Source organism: Limulus polyphemus, unplaced genomic scaffold (genome assembly GCF_000517525.1).
Source record: "Limulus polyphemus unplaced genomic scaffold, Limulus_polyphemus-2.1.2 Scaffold2442, whole genome shotgun sequence".
Classification (NCBI taxonomy): Eukaryota; Metazoa; Arthropoda; class Merostomata; order Xiphosura; family Limulidae; genus Limulus; species Limulus polyphemus.
The window spans coordinates 9,180-33,236 of record NW_013668052.1 but is presented as its reverse complement, the minus strand read 5'-3'; the positions used below and the strand labels follow the sequence as shown (position 1 = coordinate 33,236).

Genomic DNA, 24,057 nt, shown 5'->3' with positions numbered 1-24,057 from the left:
GTGTGTGTGTGTGTGTGTGTGTGTGTGTGTGTGTGTGTGTGTGTGGTATATACTGCGGTGCCAATCATGGACCCTCAGTTCCATAGCCCATCATACTAAATATCCCCAAAGACAGAGATTTAATCCATCAAATTATTATCAACCAGGTCTTTATTTTTATTTCCTGCTTCATTTTGTGGTGTCACTTATTAATAAAAATCTCAGTTACCAGATTCTATCCATCTACACTTACGTTAAAATAAGAACTTCTTTTGCATGCGTTTGATGCATAGCACATTCTTTTCAGAGATATCCAGAAGAGGAAAGGAAGAATGAAAATGAGTCCTTCTACAAGAAGTTACTTATTTGCTTTTCATTTCAATGATGAAAATAAACATTTCAAAAGCATTATGTAAGCAAAGAAATGATGTATTGACCATTTGGTGAGACCTGGAATACCTATCAGCCAGCCTACCCATGAAGCAAGTCAGGTGTTAGTCAATTCATCATACAAAGAAAATACTGAAAGGAAACACTAAAAGTTGACATATAGCATATTTTTATGCCATTTGAAATTAGTGTATTTTGATCTGAATTATAAATATATTAATAAGGACTACTAAGTGAATATGAAACCTAAATACAGCAAAAGTGAGATCTGGTTAACATGCCAAACCATGAAGCAAGATTGGATATTAGTCAAGTCAGTCAAAACAATCTCAGATTCAGCAAAAATCAATCAGTCAACCAGCCTGAAGTAGCAATGAAAAGCCAGGTAGGAAAGAAATAAGAAATACTGTTGAAGGCAAAAGATACCAAACCAAGAATAAATGAAAGAGTTCAGAACTGACTCACAAACAAATAAAAGGAGTAAACTTTGGTGAGTATGTGTGATAGTGATATGAAACATATAACTGAACTTCAAATTTCAAGAAACAGCTAGAGAAGAATAAACCGATTTAATTTTATGGCATAAACCATCATAACATGAAAAATAAATCTGAAAGAAAAGTACCATGATAAAATAGCAGCAAACAAAGGACAGTACAGAGAGAAAGGCAATTTCATTTTGAGATTATGATTCCTGATGAAATAAGTAATATTACAGTTTGTGTACACTTGAGAAGACACTACTGCAAATGTAAAAAGAGGTAGAAGGAGTATTTAATGAAGTTTAAGACCTTTTGTTTATAAGTCAAATAATAACATGGTAGAGAATAGAATAAATTCTTAACTGATGGATATTTTATGGAATAGCAGTATGTGTATGTATAATATTTCATCACTATATAAATAATAACATGGTAGAGAATAGAATAAATTCTTAACTGATGGTTATTTTATGGAATAGCAGTATGTGTATGTATAATATTTCATCACTATATAAATAATAACATGGTAGAGAATAGAATAAATTCTTAACTGATGGTTATTTTATGGAATAGCAGTATGTGTGTGTGTATAATATTTCATCACCAGTTAATCAATATAGATAAACCATAAATGTCAAGACACAGATTCTGAAGAAAAGAAAAGAATTTAAAGTACAACACGTTTAAGTTAACAAAAAATGATGAAAAATTACAGTGCTCCTTTTAGTATTGCACGTACTTTTCACATGAAACATAATACCTTCAACATATATGAAGAGTTAATAAAATAAAATAGTAATGGCCAGAACTGTGCCTAGAGGTTATTATATTATGTGTATTATGTTCAAGATATGGTGCCACCAAACATGTTTCACACTTTCAGATGCAAGTGCATTATAAAAGCAACAGTATCCAATAATTCAATTAATAGTAATCACTTCAGGCAGCAAATGTGCACTAGTTACCTTCTCATTGATCTGCTTCTTAAAATTGGTGAAGGCCATGCCTGGTTTCTGACCTGAGCATTCAGCCCATTGTCCAAATAAACTGTCATTGTGAACAAACTAACAGTAGTTATAAAAAAGTGTAATTGTACAGAAAAATCACATACTCATAAACTACTGCCTGCATGAGTGCTGTCCACCCTCTCTTTGTTTCTTGTTTGTTGAGGTCTGCTCCATGGTTGATCAATAGTTTGACAATATCCAGGTGCCCCAACATTGCAGCATACATTAATGGTGTTGCACCATCATCATCCTGGCACCAATTGCTAAGATCTGGTTCTTCTTTCAACAACTGTTCCAACCATTTTGAATTACCTAATCACATCCAAAATCAACATTTAATTGTACATACATCACAACTGGCTTTCAAATGATTAGAAAAAAGTAATTTACAATGGACAAAAGAATGGAATAAACAAAACCAAAATATTATCACACTAACTTGATACATTCTAGTTTACAAGACTACATATTAATGTAAAACTAAATATTAAGTTTAACTCATAAATGTAAAAAATATGTTTTTACTCATGAGTTTTACCAAATAAATGACAACTTCAATTGACTGTTTTACAAATACACACAAACATAAGCACTTCTATATCTACCACATATATTGGTTTATCCTAATTTCTGATGGGCTAATAAAAACTGGCACAAAGATTGAAATTCAAACCTACACAAGGTTTTTCATTTCAGACACAACTTTTATGAAATTAGCATTATCTAAAACTCTAAAATATTAAACTTGAAAACGAATAATAATAGTAATAACTTTTTCACCTTTAATTTAAATTATAAAATACAAAATACTTTTCATGTATAATTATGTTATTCATGATTTTGCATCTTTTATTGAAAGTAATTTTGTCTAATACATTTTAATAATACAATATTAGAAGTTAATCACAACTTGAAATACCATATATTGTGCTGCCCTTGGGATTATCTCCATTGTTGTTTATGCTCAATCTGATAGCTATTCTTATGCACTCGTATTTGATATTACTATCTCTATTGAAACAAGATTATTCAAAAACTGGCAAGGTCAATCTTAGACCATAACAAACTTTTCAGAGACCCTCCATGCACTGTCATTAGCTTCTAAGTCTACATTTAAACAGGTGAAAAGTAGAAGTCTATTGAAACTGCAAGTGAATTTGAAAATATTTGGTTGAGTGGAACTGTTACGATTCTTGCTTCTTCAGCCATCTTTCTCATGAAAACAGTCATTAATTTTGAGGTTTAGTTGGAAGTAAATTAATTTTTGACTTGTGAGCCTCTGTAAATTTTAAATTCTTGTTTATCTTGTTAATGATACTGGGAGATATGAGCAGCTTCCTTGCAATGTTTCTTTGGTCAGATGGCTCTCTTTTGTAACTATAGTCTAATTTGTGAATGAGATTTCCTTAGAAATGAACTTAGGATGTGGTTCTGGATTCTCTGAAAGCTTTTCCATTTCTATGAAGAACACTCATGGCTCCTTTTTTCAAAATGTCATGTCCTTTGGTTCTATATCACTTAACAATTTTGCTACACTATTGAATGGCAGTATTTTGCTCTGAATCAAATACAGAGTTGTTAAAAATGGCATCCATTGTTCTAAGGCAATGCATCTAAGTTAGCATATGCAAATTGTTCTTTACTGTAAGGTACATTTAACCCTCCATATAGTAACAGGAGTCCTCATAAAAAAATATTTGTGTTTGTAATTACCTAAGGATGGTTAGATTTGTTAAGCTCTATTCAAATAAATAAATTTTGGTAAAGTTAACATTTTCATAATCTGAAAATGTTTTTCTGATAGATACCTCTTCACACAGAAATGCTTTTTCCTTTGAGCATCTACTTATGAGATTTGTACACCATTCGTTTTGAGCTAAGTCACACCTAAATTTACATGTTTTACATGAACTGTGCTGGTTCATGATGACATCATCATGCAACAATAGCTTTCCACCAACATGAGGGCAGAATCACTTCCATGCACAGTAATTCCCCCCTAGTACTTGCACTCATGAAAACTTAATTTTTAGATGAAGCAAGGATAAAAAAGGAGCACTGGAAGAGGGAAGGTGAGGTGGGAAGAAGTGTGTATCTATCAGAAATACATTTTCAAATTAGGAAAATGTTAACTCACCTCCTGACACAGAAATTCTGGAATCACACACTGAAGTGGTGGAGGGGGCCAGTGCCAAAACTTACCTAGTTGAGCTCCTTTCAGAAAGTGCCCAAAGGGAAGCCCATGGAATGTGACACCTGACAGCAGGGGCTCATCTTATCTCAACCAGCATATAATCTTCTTCCCAATGAAAGGAAGGGGAAGACAAAAGGGATTGAAGTGTTGCAAGGGTGGGTGAAATGTGAACATGACCAACTGAGCACCCGTGATTGTCCATTGAAGTGGTACCATCTGGATCAAACAATTGAGTAAATTTGTATACCACAAGGATATTTCAAATGGTCTTGAGGAACACCCCACTTCACAGTGGCCACTGGTAGAGCCAGGACAGATGGTCTGAACACTTTACATTTTTATATTCATTCATATATAAAAACAAAGTAATTCAACAGTAACATACCCAAATAAGCAAAACGAAACATCGAGATATTCAACCATTACCTTTCTTAACAGCTTCAATAATGTCTGCTTCACTTTTCTCAACATCTAATGGGGAAAAAATTTATAAATGTGTCTTGAATATATTGATTCATTACGTTTCCTAATCAAATTTGCTATAATATGTAATTTTTTTAAATTTTCATTTAATCATAAATCATAATACTTAGTTATAATTTTAACTGAATACAGAGTTTTGGATATAATTTATAAAACAAATGCATCTAAAGTAAGCCTATATTAGTAGATTATTAAACTTGTTGGCAGTAGTCCTATCACAGTAGCACAGAGCAAAATTCACTATATGTGAAGTATCTTGCTATTCAAGACTGTTAATTCTATATATGCATATATTATGTTCAGAGATCTATAGTAAGTACTTTAAATCATAAATTTCATAATTGAACTACCTGTGATATCAAATTTGAAGTTATTTTCTAATATCATCATCAAAAACTATAAGAATGGTTAATTTCCTTACATTCTGTAGTTCTTGCTACTGTTTTATCATCTAAGTAGGCTTTGACTTCTCTCTTTCCTCTCAAGGTAGCTATATCCAAAGCTGTCTTGTCCCCAAGATTGGTCATATTTGGGTCAGCTCCACACTCTAGAAGGATCTGAGATGTTTGCTTGTGCCCACTCCATGCAGCCATCATCAAAGGAGTCAAACCTTGAATATGCCAGTGGAGAAATTAATTTTTTAAATTCTTTATACGAACTATTGGAAACATACAGGTAAATACACCAAATATTATAATTACAAATGATGTCATGTTAGTTACATCTTCAAATTCTTCTGTTTGTCTATCTATAAACATAAACAGTATCATGCACATGTGCACACAAACATACACATCTGTTATACACACACCCACATCAACAAAATAATAAAGTCCTGGGCTTAAAAAATTAGTATAAATACACCATCAGTGTTGCTGGAAAAAAGATTTAATTTAAGGATTCACCTCATGTATGTTTAATTCACCTATCTAGAACACATTATCAATGTTCTTTTTTAGTAGATGAAACAAGTGGACCAGAATTTGAAGTTAGCATATACAATATGGTGGATAATGCATTAGACCTCCTTGCTATTCTGTTCAAAGATGAGTCTGATGATGATACTGAGCAAAGATGATGAAGAAACACTTCAAGTTTATTTCTGGGGATAAACTTTGTTCTGTAAGTGACTAGAAAAAATACTATGTGATGAATACTGTTTTAAACAAATAAGAAAATATTCTGTTTGCAAAACATTCTGCATTAATTGTCGCAAAATACTTTAAGCACATGCTGTATTGGTACACTTCCTCTGCCATCTTGATGATGTCACCATTCCATTCACACCTCCTCCTGTCAAGAACAGATGAAAGAAGTCAGGAAAACTCGAAATATGATGATGAATCAAGCATACCCTTAGTAATAGAAAGATCTGAGCACTGACCAAATATATAAAAGCCATTTTCTAACTGACGGTAGGAAGGTGGAAATGCAACGTGGAGGGTCCACTCCAATTCAAAACCATGCAGCATTGGAAATGTATCATCCAGTCTGCTGTTGACTGGTCTGGCTCCAACCAACATCAGTAGAAAGGAAGGTTCCCAGCTGGAAGGGTGAACTGCAGTTGACAAAAACATCCAGTCCAAAACCATATGGCATCTAGAATACTACAACAGGGCCAAGGTAAGTGGATAGTAACACCATCTACACCGGCAGAACACCACTGCCCTACTCTCAACTAAGTGGGATTGAGCACACTCAGGAGGAAGCCTAAATGGTCCACCACCCCATTGGTTAGGAGCTGGTTGGTGGTATGGACTTCCATAATCCATTGGAAGAAGAGGAGGGGAGTGCATTGGAAAGTTTGGAGAAATACAGCATCACAGAAAGTGCAATGGGTGACCACAAAACCCTATTCTGAAAAGCAGACCATTCCTGATTCATGCAATCAAAGTAGCCACAATGATGGGCAGCAATCCCCTTCTGTTTTACTTATGCGAGTTCTTGAGTGTACGGTCTGGAAAGGATATACTTGTGACACAAAACACCATGAGGAAGAACCTTCTAGCAATCTTGTAGAACATCTCATCTTAACAGTTAGCGTTATTGATCTTATTGGCTGTACAGCGTGGAATTAAGAATAAGTATACCATGGATGAAGATGAAATGGCCACCTGATGGGGCTAATAGGAGATGAACATGTTGGGTGTGGTCCACCTGCCAGCCTGAAAGATTTTCCCTAAATGATGACATAAATGGGCAGCCAGTTAAAATAAGATGTCTAATCTTATTTGATGACATCTGTAAAACACACTGTATGGAGCCAAGAGATAAGGATGAATATGCTAGCCTGATAAGTTGGCACATCCAACCCATTAGGGTGATGTGTGAAACATCGCTTAGAGGGAAAGGGTTCCAGTGGAAAAATAAATGGGAACGGGAACTACAGAAGGAAGCCTTGAGATCACACATAAGACATATAAAACTATCTGGATCCAAACAGTAGTAGGGTAAAACTTTATTCTAGTATATATGAAACAACTTGTGGGAGTCTAAATACAGAAAAAACATGTCATGAAAATATAAAGAAACAATTTTCTGAGCCCAAGAGAGTCGAGGCCCGATGTGCCCCTCCAATGCATATGCACCCAAAAACTGAGTCAGAATGGACCCCAATATCTGAAGGCAAAAAGAAAACAAGGTATACCAAGGAAGGGGCTTAAATGAGGAGGGATATGAATAAAATATAACATACCTGTGTCCTCATATCCAAGAAGGCTAATGATGGCCTAGGAGCATTCATAACCAGAAAATCAGGATTGCATAGCCAAGGAAGAAAGGTGGAAAATGAACTACTCAAACTGTTTTGATCCAGCCCCGATTCACCAGACAAAGAAATGTCAGATTTGGACTTGAAAGAAACAGCTGGCTGCAGGATGGACCTCAATTCCCATAAAAAAAAAAACGTGACCTCCACAATTGAAAATCATATAAATTGTTAAAACTGGTCCAAAGAATATGAGTAAGAGTTTGGGCAACTAACTTGGCTGTCAATGTCACCAGAATTAAGTGTTTTGAGTCTCTATGGTCAGTTCTTGAAAATATTTGAAGCAGATTTTCCCCATCAATTTCACTTCAATTATTAAATGAAGTTTTGATTGATGGATGGTCAAGTATATACTTCCATATATCATGCATAGCACCACATTTCATCAATTTCAAGTCACATTAATACTGTATTATCTGCTCATGAAGTATGAACTCCATATTAAGAAGCAAAATGTGTTTCCATTACTTTGCCCTGTATATATTTTTGTAATGGTTCTATTATTAACCAGTTTCTTTTGGATTTTTCTGCATAGAGAATAACAGAAAGTCCTTCCACATTATGATAAACTAATTTCATAACAGAAACTACATAAGTAGTTTCACTTACATGGTCTAATTTTCTTGTATATTTCTTTAGTGAAAACACAAACTCATCACTGCAATGAACTTAAATAACTGTCTGACAGTAACAAAAAACTAAGTCATTCACTAATTACTCACTAACTGACTAACACACTCATTAACTCAATAACTCATTCTAGCAGATTCATTAACTTATTCTATCTTAACTTATTTTTTCTATATATGGCTCAATTATTTCTGAATGATTATGTTAAACTTCTTTCTGGCTGAGCAACAGTAAAAATTTTAGAGACATATCTAAGTTAACAAACAAGGATTTGAAAATGTGTATGTGGACTTTTTTTTTTAGTATTTTTAACAACTCTGAAATCAAAATCGTCTACAAATTGTTTGTCAGTCCTCCCACAGAAACACTGACTATTGAGGTGATTATATAAATGTACACATTACTCCAATACAACCAGACCTGTGACAGGAATTGCTTGGTTAACATCAACTTTCCACTCAATAAGCAATTTCACAATGGGGTCATGTCCTTGAAGAGCTGCTGTCATTAAAGGAGTCAGATCTCCACTGCCATACATGTAGCTACTGCCATCTAATGGTGCAGAATGACGAATAACTGGATCAGCTCCAGCTTCCAAAAGAAGACGAACAGTTGGCAGATGACCACTTCTTGCAGCAGCTGTCAAAGGTTGCACACCTGTAAATTATAAGGAACTGATTTAAGAGAATAGATCAAATCTTCTCCATATGACTACATTAAGTAATGGTAGATTGTAAAGAAACAAAATCCATGGTCTATCATTACTGGGTACTATGATTAATTAATTAATAAATGAAATGGATTCTATTAAACCTGTTCTAGTAAGGACTGTTAATTTCAATTATTGCAATTAAAAATAATGGTCCAAATATCTTGAGTTTATCATTAAAAGATGAACATGAATTTTTAAACTCTGATTCAAATAAAAAATCTATTCAGATTGAATAACATTGAGGCCTTTGTGTATGAAAATCACTCTTCATCTGCCTAACATTAGTCATGTATGATCACATGCTTTCAAGCTCTGCCTAGCATTACAGTTGAGTTAGGGGGGATAGTAATGTTGCCAGTCATGTGCCATTGGACACAGCTATGGTATCTCATCAGATATTTACATAAGCTCATACAAATCAACATGAAATCAGGAATCATGAAAATATGTGCATTAACCATACAAACTGTATAGTTTTTACTCTACTTAAGTCTTCCTTGTTAAATTTTTCTCATACTTTCAACAGAACAACCACGTAACTCAAAGTTCTGAATGTCACTAAGCCAATGTAATACATTTGTATTATGGCTATTATATTTTTAAACACTACATTCTTTATCTAATCCCTTAGGGATTTTTAAGAATTAAAAGAGTGTATAATAATAAACATATCCACAATCCACATGACAATTAGGCACGAGTAAATAAGTGGCTTAAAAAGCATGAAGAGATGTAAAGGAATTCTGTGGTGGGTGGGATAAATTTATTGATACCTTAGAAATTCAAAAAGGTATGAGATTTTAATTTTACATTTGGTCCTGTCAGTATTTATAGTTTGTGTTTCTAATTGTTTGGTTAGTTAGTTAAAATTTTATGGCACAAAGAAACTAGGCTATTTTGCACCAAATAACTGGCAAAAACATTGAAAGTAAAATTTTTAAAGTATATAAAAATAAGTTAAAACTATAATATGTCCAAAATTTAGATAAAAGATTTAAATAGAATTAAAAAGGTCAATGGCTCATAAAAAGTTAAAAATACAATCAAGTTGGACAGTGTCACCATCACCAATGACACTGTCCAATGTTAAGGGTAAATCCGTAAAAAGTATATGTTGAAAATGGTGCCACTGCTCATGGTCGTAACAATGGCACAACAGTAAAAGGTTGGCTATTGTGACTTACGTGTCACAAAGGCTACAAGTACCAGATAAAAGAAAACAATGAGTTAAAAATTGTAATCAATGCGTAGCCTAGCAACACAACTTCCTCCTTACGAAAGCAAGATGGTTAAAGAGCAACAGAAGGTTTGATCTGGAAAAGCTTGTTATGACATTGCTCACCCCAAGTCAACTGCCAACTGGTGTGAAGCCATGGCTTGAATACAGGACAGTAGTCTATATATGGGACAGGCACTGCCATTATGGCACCAGAGCAGACAGACTTAGCTGTGATGTCAGTGAGCTAGTTCCCATGGCCAGTTATCCAAAAACCTGGATGAAAGCAGAATGCAGAGAAAAATGGGCCAGATGTTCTTGAATATCAACAAGAACAGGGTGAGAACTAATGTTAAGCGATTCCAGGGCCAGTAGAGAGCTAAAAGAATCAGTGTAAATAGTACAGTCTCTGTACTGCATAGCTTCTACATGCTCCAGGGCAAGAGAAATGGCATACAACTCAGCAGTAACCACATAAACTGTAGAGAGGATCGTACGAGCAACTACTGAGCCACAGCAAACCATGGCAGAGCCTACAGAGTCACCTGATTTTGAACCATCCATGTAAATGGGAATAGAAGGATACTTCGAAAGATGTTCAGTAAAGAGAAGATAGTACTTCCAATCAGGAGTATCTGCCTTCCACAGGTGACTCAAGGAAAGGTCACATCTGGGGATGGTAATAAGCCATGGTGGAATGGGCTGATCAATGGGGACTGCAACGTCATCCAATGCCAGACCCAATTCAGCCAGTTGCGCCTGGAGACGAAGGCCAAAAGAAGGAATTGCAGGCTGAAAAAGTATGGCCCATTGAGGAAGAAAGACAATCCCAGGTGGGATACTGTGGTAAGGATCGAAGCGGTTCATGGGACTCAGTGTACAAACTCTGGACTGAAGAAGTGTGGAAACCCCCTGTACAGAGCCAAAGCTCCAGATGGTGAATGGGGTCCAGCATCTTCAAGGCTGAAGTCCTGGCAGAACCATAGACCAGAGGACCATAGTCCAGTTTGGATCAAATGAGTGCATGATAGATCTTGAGCAAAGAACACTGATCCGCTCCCAAGGAAGTGGAAGAAAGGACAAAGAGAATATTCAGTGCTATTGTACATTTGACACGTGGCTACTTTATATAAGAAATGAAAGTAAGCTTGCAGTCAAAGATAAGCCCAAAAACTACGCCTCAGGGACCACGGGAAGAACAACATTACCAAGACGGAGCTCAGAATTGAGGTGTAGACCCCACTGCTGTCAAAAATGCATGCAAACGGTTTTGGAAAAAGAAAACCATTTGCTGTGGTCCACTTCAACAAGCAATTGAGGGCAGACTGACATGAGATGTGAAAGTCATCAACATTGAGCCCGCTTGTAACAATAGGAAGTTGTGAAGTGATAGCATTAATCTTGATACTAAAAAGTGTGACACTTAAGACAGTCCTGAGGGACTTTAAGTTCTTGTGGAAAAGAACGGGAAAGATTCAAACCCACATGGAGTTGAAATCGCCTGTCCAGTAAAAAGTTCTAAATAAAAAGGAGTAAATGGCCATGCAACCCATATGAGTGGAGGTTCTGCAAAATTCCTTACCTCCACGTAGTAATACAAGTCTTCTCAAGGTCAACAAACAAACAGGGAAACAAGATGTCCCTTCTTGAGGAAGGCTTTCCTGATCAAGGTTTCAAGTCGATTCAGGTGGTACACAGCGAAGTGCTGTCAACAGAACACTGGGTTGGCAAGAGGAGGTTGCTTGATTCAAGGAACCAAACAAGATGAGCATTAACCATCCTCTCGAAGACCTTACAGATACAGCTAGTCAAATCAATTGGGCAATAATTAGAAGGCATCTTGGGATCCTTCCCAGGCTTAGAGAAAAGGAGGGTAATGGCCTGCTGCCAAGCATCAGGATAAACATTCTCCTGCCAGATCCAGTTAAAAACAACCAGAGCAATAGCAAGAAAGGCAGGAGAGAGAGAGAGAGAGATGGCACTGCATCCTATAATGAACAATATTAGGTCTGACCGATGTATTGCCAGACCGATAGAAAGCAAGTTTTAGTTCCACCAGAGTAAAGGGGCGATTATAGAGGAAGGAGAGAGGAAATCGAGACTTGATGGCCAAGAAGGTGAGGGAAGAAACATAAATGATATATGCACGAGAGAAGCTCTCACCAAGAGTATCGGCGATGCTCTGGACATCAGCAACTTCCTGGCCATCAGAGAGCAAGATGGAAGAGGAATGGGAAGAATACCTCCCATTGACCTTCCAAAATTTGTCCCATATGATTTTGGAACTGGTGGTAGAAGAGATGGTAGTAGTGAACTTAATCTAAGATTCCTTTTTGCTTTGACGCATCACCTGCCAAGCGTGGGCACAGGCCCGATGATAAACTATGTGGTTGGAAAGCGTTGGATATCATTGGAAGGTATCCCAGGTTCGTTTTTGAGCCTTTCTGTGCCTCCTGGCAGGCAGGACTCCACCATGGACTAGGATACTGTGAAGAATGTGACAAGGTCTTAGGAAAAGAGTGAACAGCTGCCTGGACAATACAGTTACTCACTGCTACCATGCAGTCACTTACAGATGGCAGACAGACAACAGCAGGATCAAGTTCTGAGAGAGCAGTGAAAGAGGGCCAGTTGCCCCAACTTCCACCAAAGCACTCAGGTCAGGTGGTATTGACCATGGCCAATCTCCCTCAAAATGATAGGAAAATGATCACTGCCCCGAGGGTCACTGTCAACCCTCCAAGTAAAGTGAAGGGGAGCAGATAGATAGATCAATGGTAGTAAAAGACTGACTATGTGCATTTAAATAAGTATAAGAACCAGTATTGAAAAGAGAAAGGTTGTGATCCGAGAGCACATGTTCTACAGAACGACCCTTCCCATCAATATCAGCATCACCCCGAGGGGAATGTGTCCATTAAAGTCACCCAGGATTAAAAATGGAGATGGCAATTGTTCGATGAGAGCATCAATGTCTGATTGAACGTCTCTCCAGGAGACAGGTAGAGAGAACAAACAGTGATGGTATAACCCAAGGAAACACAGATGGCTACAGCCTTCAAGAATTTCGTGAGTAGCACAGACGAGGTGGGCACACACTGGTCAAACAGCAGTGCCACCCCTCCATACACCTGCCCAACACACAACCTGTCATTGTATCAGCATTGTGTGTTTTTCCTTCTAGGAAAAACACACAAAATGAATCAAGGCCTTAATATCATCCAGATTAGAATAGAAACCTTGATAGTTCCACTGTATCAAAGTAGCCATTTTTACTTAGGTGGAGGAGAACACCATTTTTCTTTATTAGAAAGAGGTCTGTCGACCTCCATGGATTCTGACCTGGGAATAGTGGGCAGGTCTCTGTCAGTAGACAGATTTCAGCGACTGAGGGCTTGAACAAATAATCGGTCAGCATCGCGGAGCCAAAGAAGATGGACCCAAGCAGGCACCAAAAGCCAGGGCTGAAGGAACTAGACCTGGGCAGTCACTGGAAGGAATGTTGGTGACAGAGACAGATGTAGACATGGACTTGTCAACTTCATTATCCAGTGAAGCCAAAAGACATGATGCAAAAAAGACTTTGTATCAGCAGGTTTCAGGAATGTTTCCTAGAAGGAAAAACACACAGAATGAATCAGGGCCTTAATATCATCCAGGTTAGAATGGAAACCTTGATAGTTCCACTGTATCAAAGTAGCCATTTTTACTTAGGTGGAGGAGAACACCATTTTTCTTTATTAGAAAAAGGTCTGTCGAACTCCATGGATCCTGACCTGGGAAGAGTGGGCAGGTCTCTGTCAGTAGACATAGATTTCAGCCACTCAGAGCATGAACGAATAATCGGTCGACATCGCGGAGCCAAAGAAGATAGACCCGAGCAGGCACCAGAAGCCAGGGCTGAAGGAAGTAGACCCAGGCAGTCACTGGAAGGAATGTTGGTGACAGAGACAGATGTAGACATGGACTTGTCAACTTGATTATCCAGTGAAGTCAAAAGACTCTGATGGAGGTACACAAAGCACTGCCTGCACACCCACACTAATAGTAGAACATAATGCAGCAGCATATGTCCGAGATGGAGTAGGGGACAACAACTTTCGAGCAAGAAATGTTATTAACAATTTTTAAATGTTGTACCTCTTTCTCCTTCACCCACTTAGGGCAAGAATGAAAGTAAGAGGGGTGGAAACCACTACAATTGACGCAGTGAAGGTCCAGTTGACACTCATAGGCATCGTGGTCTTTGCCTTCACAACAAGCACATGTCACAGAACCACGACAAGATGCCTTTGAATGACCAAACCTCAGACACTGAAAACACTGGAGAGGGTTGGGAATATATAGCCGTACCTTACAATGACAGAAGCAGACAGACGTGAAGATGTAAACATCAAAATAAGAACATTGATAGGCAGCATAATTCCTTCTTTACAAGTGGAGATGCATCTCACTGCAGAGACTCCTTGGGTGGTGAAACCATCGAGAATCTCCAAATCCTGGATGTTCTTCAACAATAACTCCTTATGAGGTATTCAAAGTAACATGGGGAGTAACCTCAATAAGTATATCCCCAATGGATTTTGAATTCAGGAGGAGTTCAGTGTGTTTTGGTGTAGATGTTCCACCAAGATGTCCCCAGAACGTAGCTTCTTGACTGACTTTGGAGAGCCAGCAAGCCCCTCTAATCCCTTCTGAATAAAAAAAGACATTTGCCCTAAAGGTTTTTTCTGACAAAAAATGCATGATGAGAAAACGAGGTACGGGAGTAAGATGAGTTGAAGATTGACGACCATAGTCTTCAAAGTGTGGTTGTTTACCAATGAGCAGAGTTTTTACTATTTTATTTCTATTAGGATTTGAGGGATTCATAATAAAAGGAGAAAGTTTCAGTGCCCACTGACCCCACCTACCATGGGGTCCCACACTTCCAAACAAGGACACTGCAGCAACACCAAGGTTTCATGAGCACTGTACCCAAACAGCAGCATCAGACACAATGTCTACAACACCCCTTGAGAATGCCCAACACTTGTACTCAGTTGACCCTAGCCCAAAAAGACCATCTGATTGACCCTGGGGGGGTCCTTACATCTACAGGAATTCAAGGCCAAAGTGGTGTGTTGCAGTGCCCCAGACACCACTCACCCACTAGGATCCTCTCCTTCATGGGTCGCCATGTACATGAGTGGATGTTCAGATCCCAGAGGAGGTAAACTGAAAATACAGAACCTTCCCTGGGATGTCCCCTCACCACCTATAGGAATCCACCTCGAGGAGCTAATTGGTAGGACACTCTGAAACACATAACAGGGAATAAAGAAAATATAAAAATGAGAAATTAAATTGTGAAGTGTCATATGACACAGAGAAGTCAAGACTGAAAATTTATTTAAATATTAATTTTTGAAATTAATATATTAAACTCAGATAATATGTAATTTAAATTATTAACTAAATGTTTGTTAACATTTTCCTTACCTGAAAGTTTATTTCAGATACATACCTGTCTGCATAACAAAGAGCCATTATCTCATACCACTGCCATAAGCTTTGAACAAAGCTCAAACCACTACACATAATAACATGTGTTTGTCTACCTATGATAAAATAAACATTAGACTATCGCCCTCCATCAGTAGCAGGATGACACATTTTCTATGTACAGTAATCCCCATGAGCACTAACAACTGAACTAGGACTCATTTTTGACTAAGCAAAATAAGCACATAAAAGGGGGGGAAGAAGAGTGTGAAGTTGTGCACAGGGGTGAGTATCTATATGAAATACACAGGGTTTCAAGTGACTTTTGTTGATGAAAGTAGGAATTCAAAGCCAAAAATTTCACTAGGCCCTGTAGTGATTAGTATATATGGGTCAGAAAAAAAAATGGATGTGGTATATTATGTAATGCTCATCATGAAGACACAGTGTACCATGTTGTAGTGCTTCTGATATAGTCAGAGATGGGTATATTTGATGAAGTGATTGCCAGATGGACCATCACGAAAGCACATGTTGTGTTGTAGTGCTTAGTATGTATATATGGGCCGGAAAAAAAAATGGCCGCTGTATATTATATATTGCTCATCATAGTCTCAAATATCTTATTACAATCTACAAAACTTTTATAAACACCTAACATAGGTTTCCAAGGTTTGCAAAAGCTATTAAGACCTTCAGTTTAGCCAAGAAACATCACTAAAGTAGAGTCCTGTGAGTAGCATAACAGCCAAATGTTCTGCTGATTATTCTGATTCTGGCATCAGAAGGGCTAGATCACCAATGTTTGAAGTTGTTGCGATGATTTATACACAAAAATGATGTATTTTAACTTGCAGAGCAGAAGCAGTACAGCACTTCACTAACTTCAACACAATCTCTATCAAGACAACTCATCACGCAAGTCTAAAACTGCTGCCTTCACAGTGACTGCAATTCATTAATACTTGTTTCCCCTCTACTTTTAAAGATTAAATAAAAAAAAGCTTGAGAAAAATAAGGATGACGTAGAGATGGCAATGCCAAAAAGTACAGAAACAAGGTAGGGATGAATACACAAAACCACTCAAAAATCCCTACTTAAGTAGCCAATGAGCCAATGTTACAAGCTTATAGGAATTAGCCATTGTGAGGCTTAATAGCATTATTCAGTTTAAATTCTTTTATTCAAACCTGAACTCGTACAAATAAAAGGAATTCAATGCTTAATTGTACTAAGGATTTTTGTGTGGTTTTGTGTATTCAACCCTACCTTGTTTCTGTACTTTTTGGCACTGCCATCCCTACATCATCCATATTTTTCTATTTTTTCATTACTTGTAGGAAAATATAGAAGGTACTTCTATATGCATTTTAAACAAAATTTTGAAAAAAAATAATTTTTTGCCTCCTCCACTCACCTTCTCTCAGTTTTAATTTTATTTAACAAAATTAACATTCTTATCTTTACCATCTTAAACAATGATTAGATGTATTCATGACAATAAAAATTTAACAATAGAAATACTTAGACTTGATATACTGAACTTAAATAATGGGTAGTTAATCATAATCATCTTAAATAATAATTAAATGTGATAAAGCCTTCCAAAGTATTGTTTTGTTTTTTGTAATTAAGCACAAAGCTACACAACGGGTTATCTGCGCTCTGCCCACCATGGGTATCGAAACCAGGATTCTAGTATTGCAAGTCCACAGACGTACTGCTGTGCCACTGGGGCCCTTCAAAAGAAATAAAGTGAATGTTTCATTTAACCCTTTCCACACAGGTCATAGGTCAAAGACCACGTCATCCCCTTTGTTGACTCGTATTCAAAAATTTTATGAATTTATGTCAATAAGTTTGGTATCAAACTGTAGATTATAATTCAAATTTTAGTATTATACATTATTTAATTTCTTAATTTAAAAGTAAATATTAAAAAACATACCTAAACATGCTGATGTCACAATACAAAGTCTATAGTTTTGTATGAATTAGGAACTGAAATTACCGATACTAACAAGCTAGACTACACATGTGAATAACCAATCGAAAGCTCAGAATGTCCCCCTAGTGGCATTCTCAGCCATTTTCAAGTATTAAGACATCAAATCATTCTTTCAATGCAAAATTTTAAGCTGGTTAGTTGAGTCTTTAGTCTGCTAGAAATATCATATTTTTTTAGACCCAAATGCAGCTTAGTTACTAAGCTTGATAAATTCTAGTAGAATTCTATGGTATCGATATACTAATTTATGATTTTTTGGTTATTTCAAATGTATACATAAACCTAAAAAAAATTATTTCATTTCACATTATCTATGTGCAAAATTTCTTAAGACTTGGCAACCTATGACAAGCAGCAACTGAGTACAAAGGTTGGACAAATAATTTGTTTCACATTATCCATTTGCGAAATTTTTTAAGACTTAGCAACTTATGTCAAGCTGCAACCGAGTAAAAAAGTCGTAACTAGAAGAGATAATTGTTTGCTTTACTTCTTTATTTACTGTTCTGTGTTTTAAGAAAAATATGTTTTAGAACATATTTGAAAATAGTAATTATGTATATACATATATAATGTATAATAACTGAAATGTGACTGTAATTTACAAAATACTAGTCTACTAAAATACAGCCAAGACAGGTCACTTTGTAAAGACTAAAGGTCAGTTTTATATTACAGGATACAGTAACATGAGTGCACATGCACCACTTCATTGTAACTTCTGTATTGTTAGCCAGGCACGGCTGAAAAGTCAATATAATTAAAATAATAAATATATATATAAATGTATAATGTTATGAGACTTAAGATATTTAGTCTAAAGATTTGTGTTTTTGTGTTATACTTTGCAGTCATCCTAGAACAAAAAATGCATAACTTATATTTATTTCCTAACATTTTATGGTGGTTACAAGATCGGTCAAATCAACCGAACTTGTACAGAGATTAGTTAGTGAAAAATAACAGATAAAATATAAATTTTTTTCTTAAGAAATGTCTGATAACTATCTGGATGTTATAGAGATTTTGCGTGTGAAATTTGAAAATTTTCTGATGCACAAAAGTATTTTTAATCTTAAAATAAAAATCATTTTGCACGTTGAATAGGCAACATGTAAAAAGAAAAAAGGCATGAGAAAAACATTGCTTAACAAACCTTTAGACTCAATAAAAAAATTATATTTTGTGTATGAAAGCCTTGTAATGTTTACGGCTACTAATTTAAATGTTATAGCATGAAAACTATAACAAGCACAAAATGGTTATGAGGTCGGTCCCAGGAACCAAGCCCATGCTGATATAGAGTTATAAAGATACAAACAACACTTTGTCAACACCATCTTGAACAATGCTTAGATACGTAAGACTGTTTCAATAGACAAAGATGCAACAATAGAAATAAAATGAGAGTGGCACTGAAAAATAGTTCTTTTGGGAACTTGATACACTAAACTTACATAATGTGTAGTGATATTGTAATAATCTTAAAGAATGACTGAATGCAGTAAAGATTTCTACAACAGTTACAAGTACATCAATAACTGTTACACCAATGAAAAAATATTTCTGGGACTAGAACAAAGATACCTAAGTCTGATTTACTTTCTTGGGATTGGATGATTGATTGGATAACTCTTTCCTTTTAGATCTAAACTCTGCAAATGTCCAATCCTATGCTGATGAAAAACTACATTTATATTCATATTTCCTTCCTACAGATGATGATTTATTATAACTGGCTGTTTTGGCCAGCTTCTTCACCAGCAGCTGTCCCTTTTGTTGTTTAACATTCCTCTGACTTTTACATATTTGTTAATTTCTTTTCTTAAGCTTTCTGTCTTTCTCATGGCTGCAGCTACAATCACCTGTGCCACACCTACTCCCTTCATATCACGGTTTTTCTACTGCTTTTTTCAACTTGCTGTTTCCATCTTTAAGTGATTCCTCTGTACAGATTAACTTCCTATGAATTTCAGTTTTCTTTGTCAAAAATTCTTTCTCTCTCTCAAGAAGGGAACAATGTTTGTTCCTAGTTTCCTTCTCTTCAGCTTCTAACCTCTTCTATTAAAGCTCAACCTTTTCTCTTTTCTGCTTCTCTTTTTTTCAGCATTTTCTTCCTCCAATTTTTGTTTATAGTTGCTATAGGCCATTTTAGCAGGTCTTAACACTTCCCTGTTAAGTGTAATTTTATGGGGCTGAAGCTTGTGACATTTGTATTAACAGACAAACTTCTTTTTACATCTGCACTTCAAAAGAAAGTGAAATATGACAGACAGTGAAGAAGCTGAGTAAGAGATGAAGACATTTTTAGCTGGAAAGTGGGAGAGAAAAAAAAAAGAGGAGTTCCCAAGCTAAAAGAAGAGATTCAAGTGACAGAGGCTAACACAAGAAAGCAACATGAGATTCAGTAATAAAACAACTGGAGAAGGACAAAAGATGCATATCTGTGTAATCCAAGCAATGAAGGATGAAGGTGGGGTTCCTAATCCTCCCTAAGAAGAGGACAGCAGGAATGAAAACAAAAGTGGTGAAACTTGACAAAAGATGAAACAGATTGAGCTGAAGTAACGAAAAGAGAAAGTCAGGAATCCTGGATCTGAGATCAGAATATAACCAACTACCTAGTACACAATGGCAACAATATGAATAACTGTCAGTGATTCTAGTCACCCTTACAGTATTGGATTACCCCTATTGAGGATGTGTGAGAACCTTAGGATATATCAGAAATGTGAAAACATGAATGAATGCTAATCTATGAACAAACATTCTCTTTGTTAGAAATAAAATTTAGCCCAGTATGTCAACTGGGCATAGGCCTAATGACAATACTGAAGAGTACTTAATAAAATCCATACACTAGTACTGTCAAAGAAATCTCAACACAGACAAAGGAACACATGTCCCAAAATTTCAAATTTGATAAAAAAATTAAATTGAAGATAACTGAAATAAAAGTTCTAAGTGAAATATTTAAATTTGATATCTTTCTTTTTCATAATCAAGAAAACTAATGAAAGAAAGACTACACTATGAATGATAACAACAGTTTATAATAATAATGAGCACAAAAATGCTGTTAATTCCCAAGAAAAACACACACCTGAACAAAGCATTGCCAAGTAAAGAATGAGCCTTTGTTCAAATTCTAGTACTCATGGGGATTACTGCACATGGAGGATGAGATGCCCTCCTACTGATGGAGAACTATAGTTTAATGATGATTACATCATAGGCTGATGCAACACACGTAAACATGTTTAAGTGTGGGAGTTTTGTTCAAGATTTGTGGTGTTTGCAAAAATCATCAAGTTCTGGATATTAAAAAAAAAAACAGAATTAAAAACCTGAAGAGATGTAATAAATAATATAAAGTGCTCATTTGTAAATGAGATTTGAGACTTCCTGAACCAGTACTTATGAGAAACACAATTAGAAAAAAAGGAGAAAAGACAATAAGACCAGACTGATGGACCTATAAAAACCACAGAACCACAAGGCCAAAGGTCCTACAGATGAACCAATGATCTGAGACAATATTCCCCAACAGTCCAAACTGGAGAGTAATCCAGAACAGAAGAAAGTCATTTAATGAGTAAAAAGACCTACCTTTGCCAAAGTCTAATGTTTGGCCACTCAGCAGTGTGAAAAGGAAAAAGTAGAAGTCACAAACATTGATGAGAAATAGACGAGGGAGGCAAAGAAAAAGAACAAACATTAATAGCTGGTCAATTTAAAAGGAACAGGTACCAAAAGTAATTCAACATAACAAGAGACATGAGTGACAAATGTCATTAAAATTTCAAGCAAAATATTTTGTAAATAAGGCAATATTAAATTTTAACAAAAACATAAAAAATAAAAAATTCCTGGACATATTTCTTAGTGTCATAGTTTTTAAAACTTAGTATGTTCAAAATTAAGCAATTCTAAAATAAAACAAAGAAAACACAACTATACATACAAAATATAAATCCTGCTCAGATCACTTTCAATCCATAAAATTAAAATATGTTCTACAAATTCAAGGAAGGCATGAATGATTATTAAAAATAAGCAACCTGTACATAGTCTACTATTTATTACTTCTGATGTTTATAATATTTGCATTATGTTTTGTAAAATCTGCATTATACATGCACATACCAACGAAAGAACTTTCACAAGTCATCCTTTTTTACACTTTGTACACTGTTTTTAACCCATTGACTACAGGTGCTCTAAACACACACACACTGAATTCTTGCAAGCCATACAGTTTGTACACCACACTTGCATTCTATTGCCAGAGGCAGACCGTACCCTATACAGTGAATCAGCAGTCAATGGGTTAATAAATGAAAGATACAAACAACATACCTAATTTGTTGCAAACATTAACTCTTGCTCCATTGTTGATTAAAAGACTGACGACAGCTGTATGTCCATATCTTGCTGAAAGCATCAAAGGTGTCCAACCAGAGCTATTGGCTAGATCAATCTCTGCCTTACTTGAAAGAAGTAAGTAAACAACTTCTTCATGACCATTGGCTGCTGCAACTTGCAGAGGTGTAACACCTTCTGCATCTTGAATGTTCACACACACTATAAAGAAAAAATCTCTGTTTCACTGTTGATAGATATAGCTATAGATTCATACTTCTGTCATATAACTGGATTTAAAAGAATTCACAACAAAGCACTAATTGAGTTAAACATACAAACATATAATTCAGATCAAAGGGAAAATATATACATACCATATTAGGAGAGATGAATAATACTTCTAAAATAAGTTTAACCCTCTGTATATGGGTAGGAGAAAGAGTGCATGTCACAACCTTTATGTGGAGTTACATTCAAAATTTAATTAAACTACTTTATTATAAATTTAATTATTATTTCATACTTTTGTGGTGGTTACAAGGCTGGTCAAATGAACCAGTGTTAAGGTAGAGAAAATAACAGACAAAATATTCAGTTCAACTGAAAACATTTTGGATTTTTATTTAAGAAGCTCTAGAAGTTATGTAACTGAAATTTGAAAACTGTGAGATATTTTTTATCTTACCATGAAAATTACCTTGCACTCAGACCAGTACATAAATTTACAGACAAATTTTTAGTACAAGTACTTAACTAAAAATTCTGATTTTTTATGCCCACAAAATAGTTGTAATGTTTATTAAAAGCATACCAAATCTTGTGAAGATACACCTACTACAACAAAGTTATAGTAAATATAGCTTTATGGTTACATGGGTGTTGAAAGGTTAGTCAAAATGGCAAAGCCCATAGACAGTAAATTAATGATGAACTAAATTGAAATTTATCAAATATTTTTTAAGCATTCTGTTATGTCAAATACATTACTCAATTTCTTTTTTTTGTTTTGTTGTTATATAAACATGTGAAATATGTATTATAAATGTTATTAAAATTTTGTACATGTAATTGTGGAAAAATATTTAGCCCTAAATATCCTTTGAAATACTTAAAAAAAACTGTATTATTAAACATAAGAAAAACACTTCAACTCAATATTGAAATTTATTCAGAACATACCTTCCTTCATGTGTGTTTTGACATCATCAGTATTTCCATTCTGGCAGGCAAAAAATAGTTTTTCTGTAGCATCCATCACTTCATCAGTATAATGTTGTTCTATAACTATCTTTAATTTGAACATTTAAAAAAAAGACTAGAATCAAGATATGTATATAAATTTACAAACATTATCCTCTATACTTAAAAAGTTGATTAATTTTTATCTGACACTGATATTCAGAAAATTACTTTTATACTGCAATGTAGATTATAAAATACATGTCAAACAGTAGCCCAAAATCAACATGCTTTTAACACTGTGTCCATGAGTAACCCTTTCACACATGCCACAACCTTTAACATTACATTCCAAATTTAAACAAATTTATTATAAAAAATAAAACAAAGTTTATAATTCAAATTGTTATATTACCTAAGTTTTAAAAACATAAAAAAAATTCTCAATCTGTATTTTTGTATGTCATGTGACATGTCTGAGCTCCAATTTTTTTACATCAGAATTTTCAACCTATTAGAAACATAAGATATACATAATTACAAGCAAGATTCTAAATCTAGCACTTTTGGCAAAGAAAGTATTCAGTCTATAGAAATTTCTTGGTTTATTGTGATTGTACTGCTGCTCTGAAAGAATAAAGGAATTATTTAAACCTATTTATAGTTTCTTGCTTAATATAAAGTTTAGGCAAAGGCTAGTATACTAGATAGGCATTTTTAATGGAGTGCATCTGTCTAGGAAATTTTTGGAAGAAGTTTCAAGCTTGCAGCTGAAAACATTGCCCTAAAACTTCCTTTATGCAGTTTATTAACAACACCTTTCAAGAAATTAATGTCGCATTTTGGAACACTTTCATTAACCACCCCCCAAAAAATGCACATCACGTATAATAGTTAAACAAACCACCTAAATGTCATGTTAGTGTAGCCTATATAATGTGTCAAGTTTAGTATACTCTAATCCCTTATAGTGATGGTACACGACAAGACACAGATTCGGCATGCAATGGTGTTTGAATATAAGAAATGAAACAACATCTCTGTACCCACAAAGAATATCAAAGAAGTTTATGGAAATGTTTTGAACGTTCGTAAGTATCAACAATGGTTTAGAAAATTTTGTTCGGGTGACTTTAGGCTTAAAACTGTGATGGCAGAGG

General features: G+C 35.3%; 1 protein-coding gene across 1 annotated transcript in view; it reads right to left on the bottom strand.

The window, feature by feature from the left end:
- Positions 1-1,925: 1,925 nt before the first annotated feature.
- LOC106466970 (ankyrin repeat and SAM domain-containing protein 6-like) overlaps positions 1,926-24,057 on the bottom strand; it is a 29,585-nt gene continuing 7,453 nt past the window's right edge. The window contains exons 3-8 of the mRNA XM_022395057.1: positions 22,898-23,006; positions 21,713-21,937; positions 8,353-8,589; positions 4,957-5,145; positions 4,479-4,523; positions 1,926-2,170 (exon numbers count right to left, since the gene is read on the bottom strand). Of these exons, the coding sequence (XP_022250765.1) occupies positions 1,926-2,170; positions 4,479-4,523; positions 4,957-5,145; positions 8,353-8,589; positions 21,713-21,937; positions 22,898-22,973 (1,017 nt within the window). The 5' untranslated portion in view covers positions 22,974-23,006. The remainder of the gene's footprint in view (positions 2,171-4,478; positions 4,524-4,956; positions 5,146-8,352; positions 8,590-21,712; positions 21,938-22,897; positions 23,007-24,057) is intronic.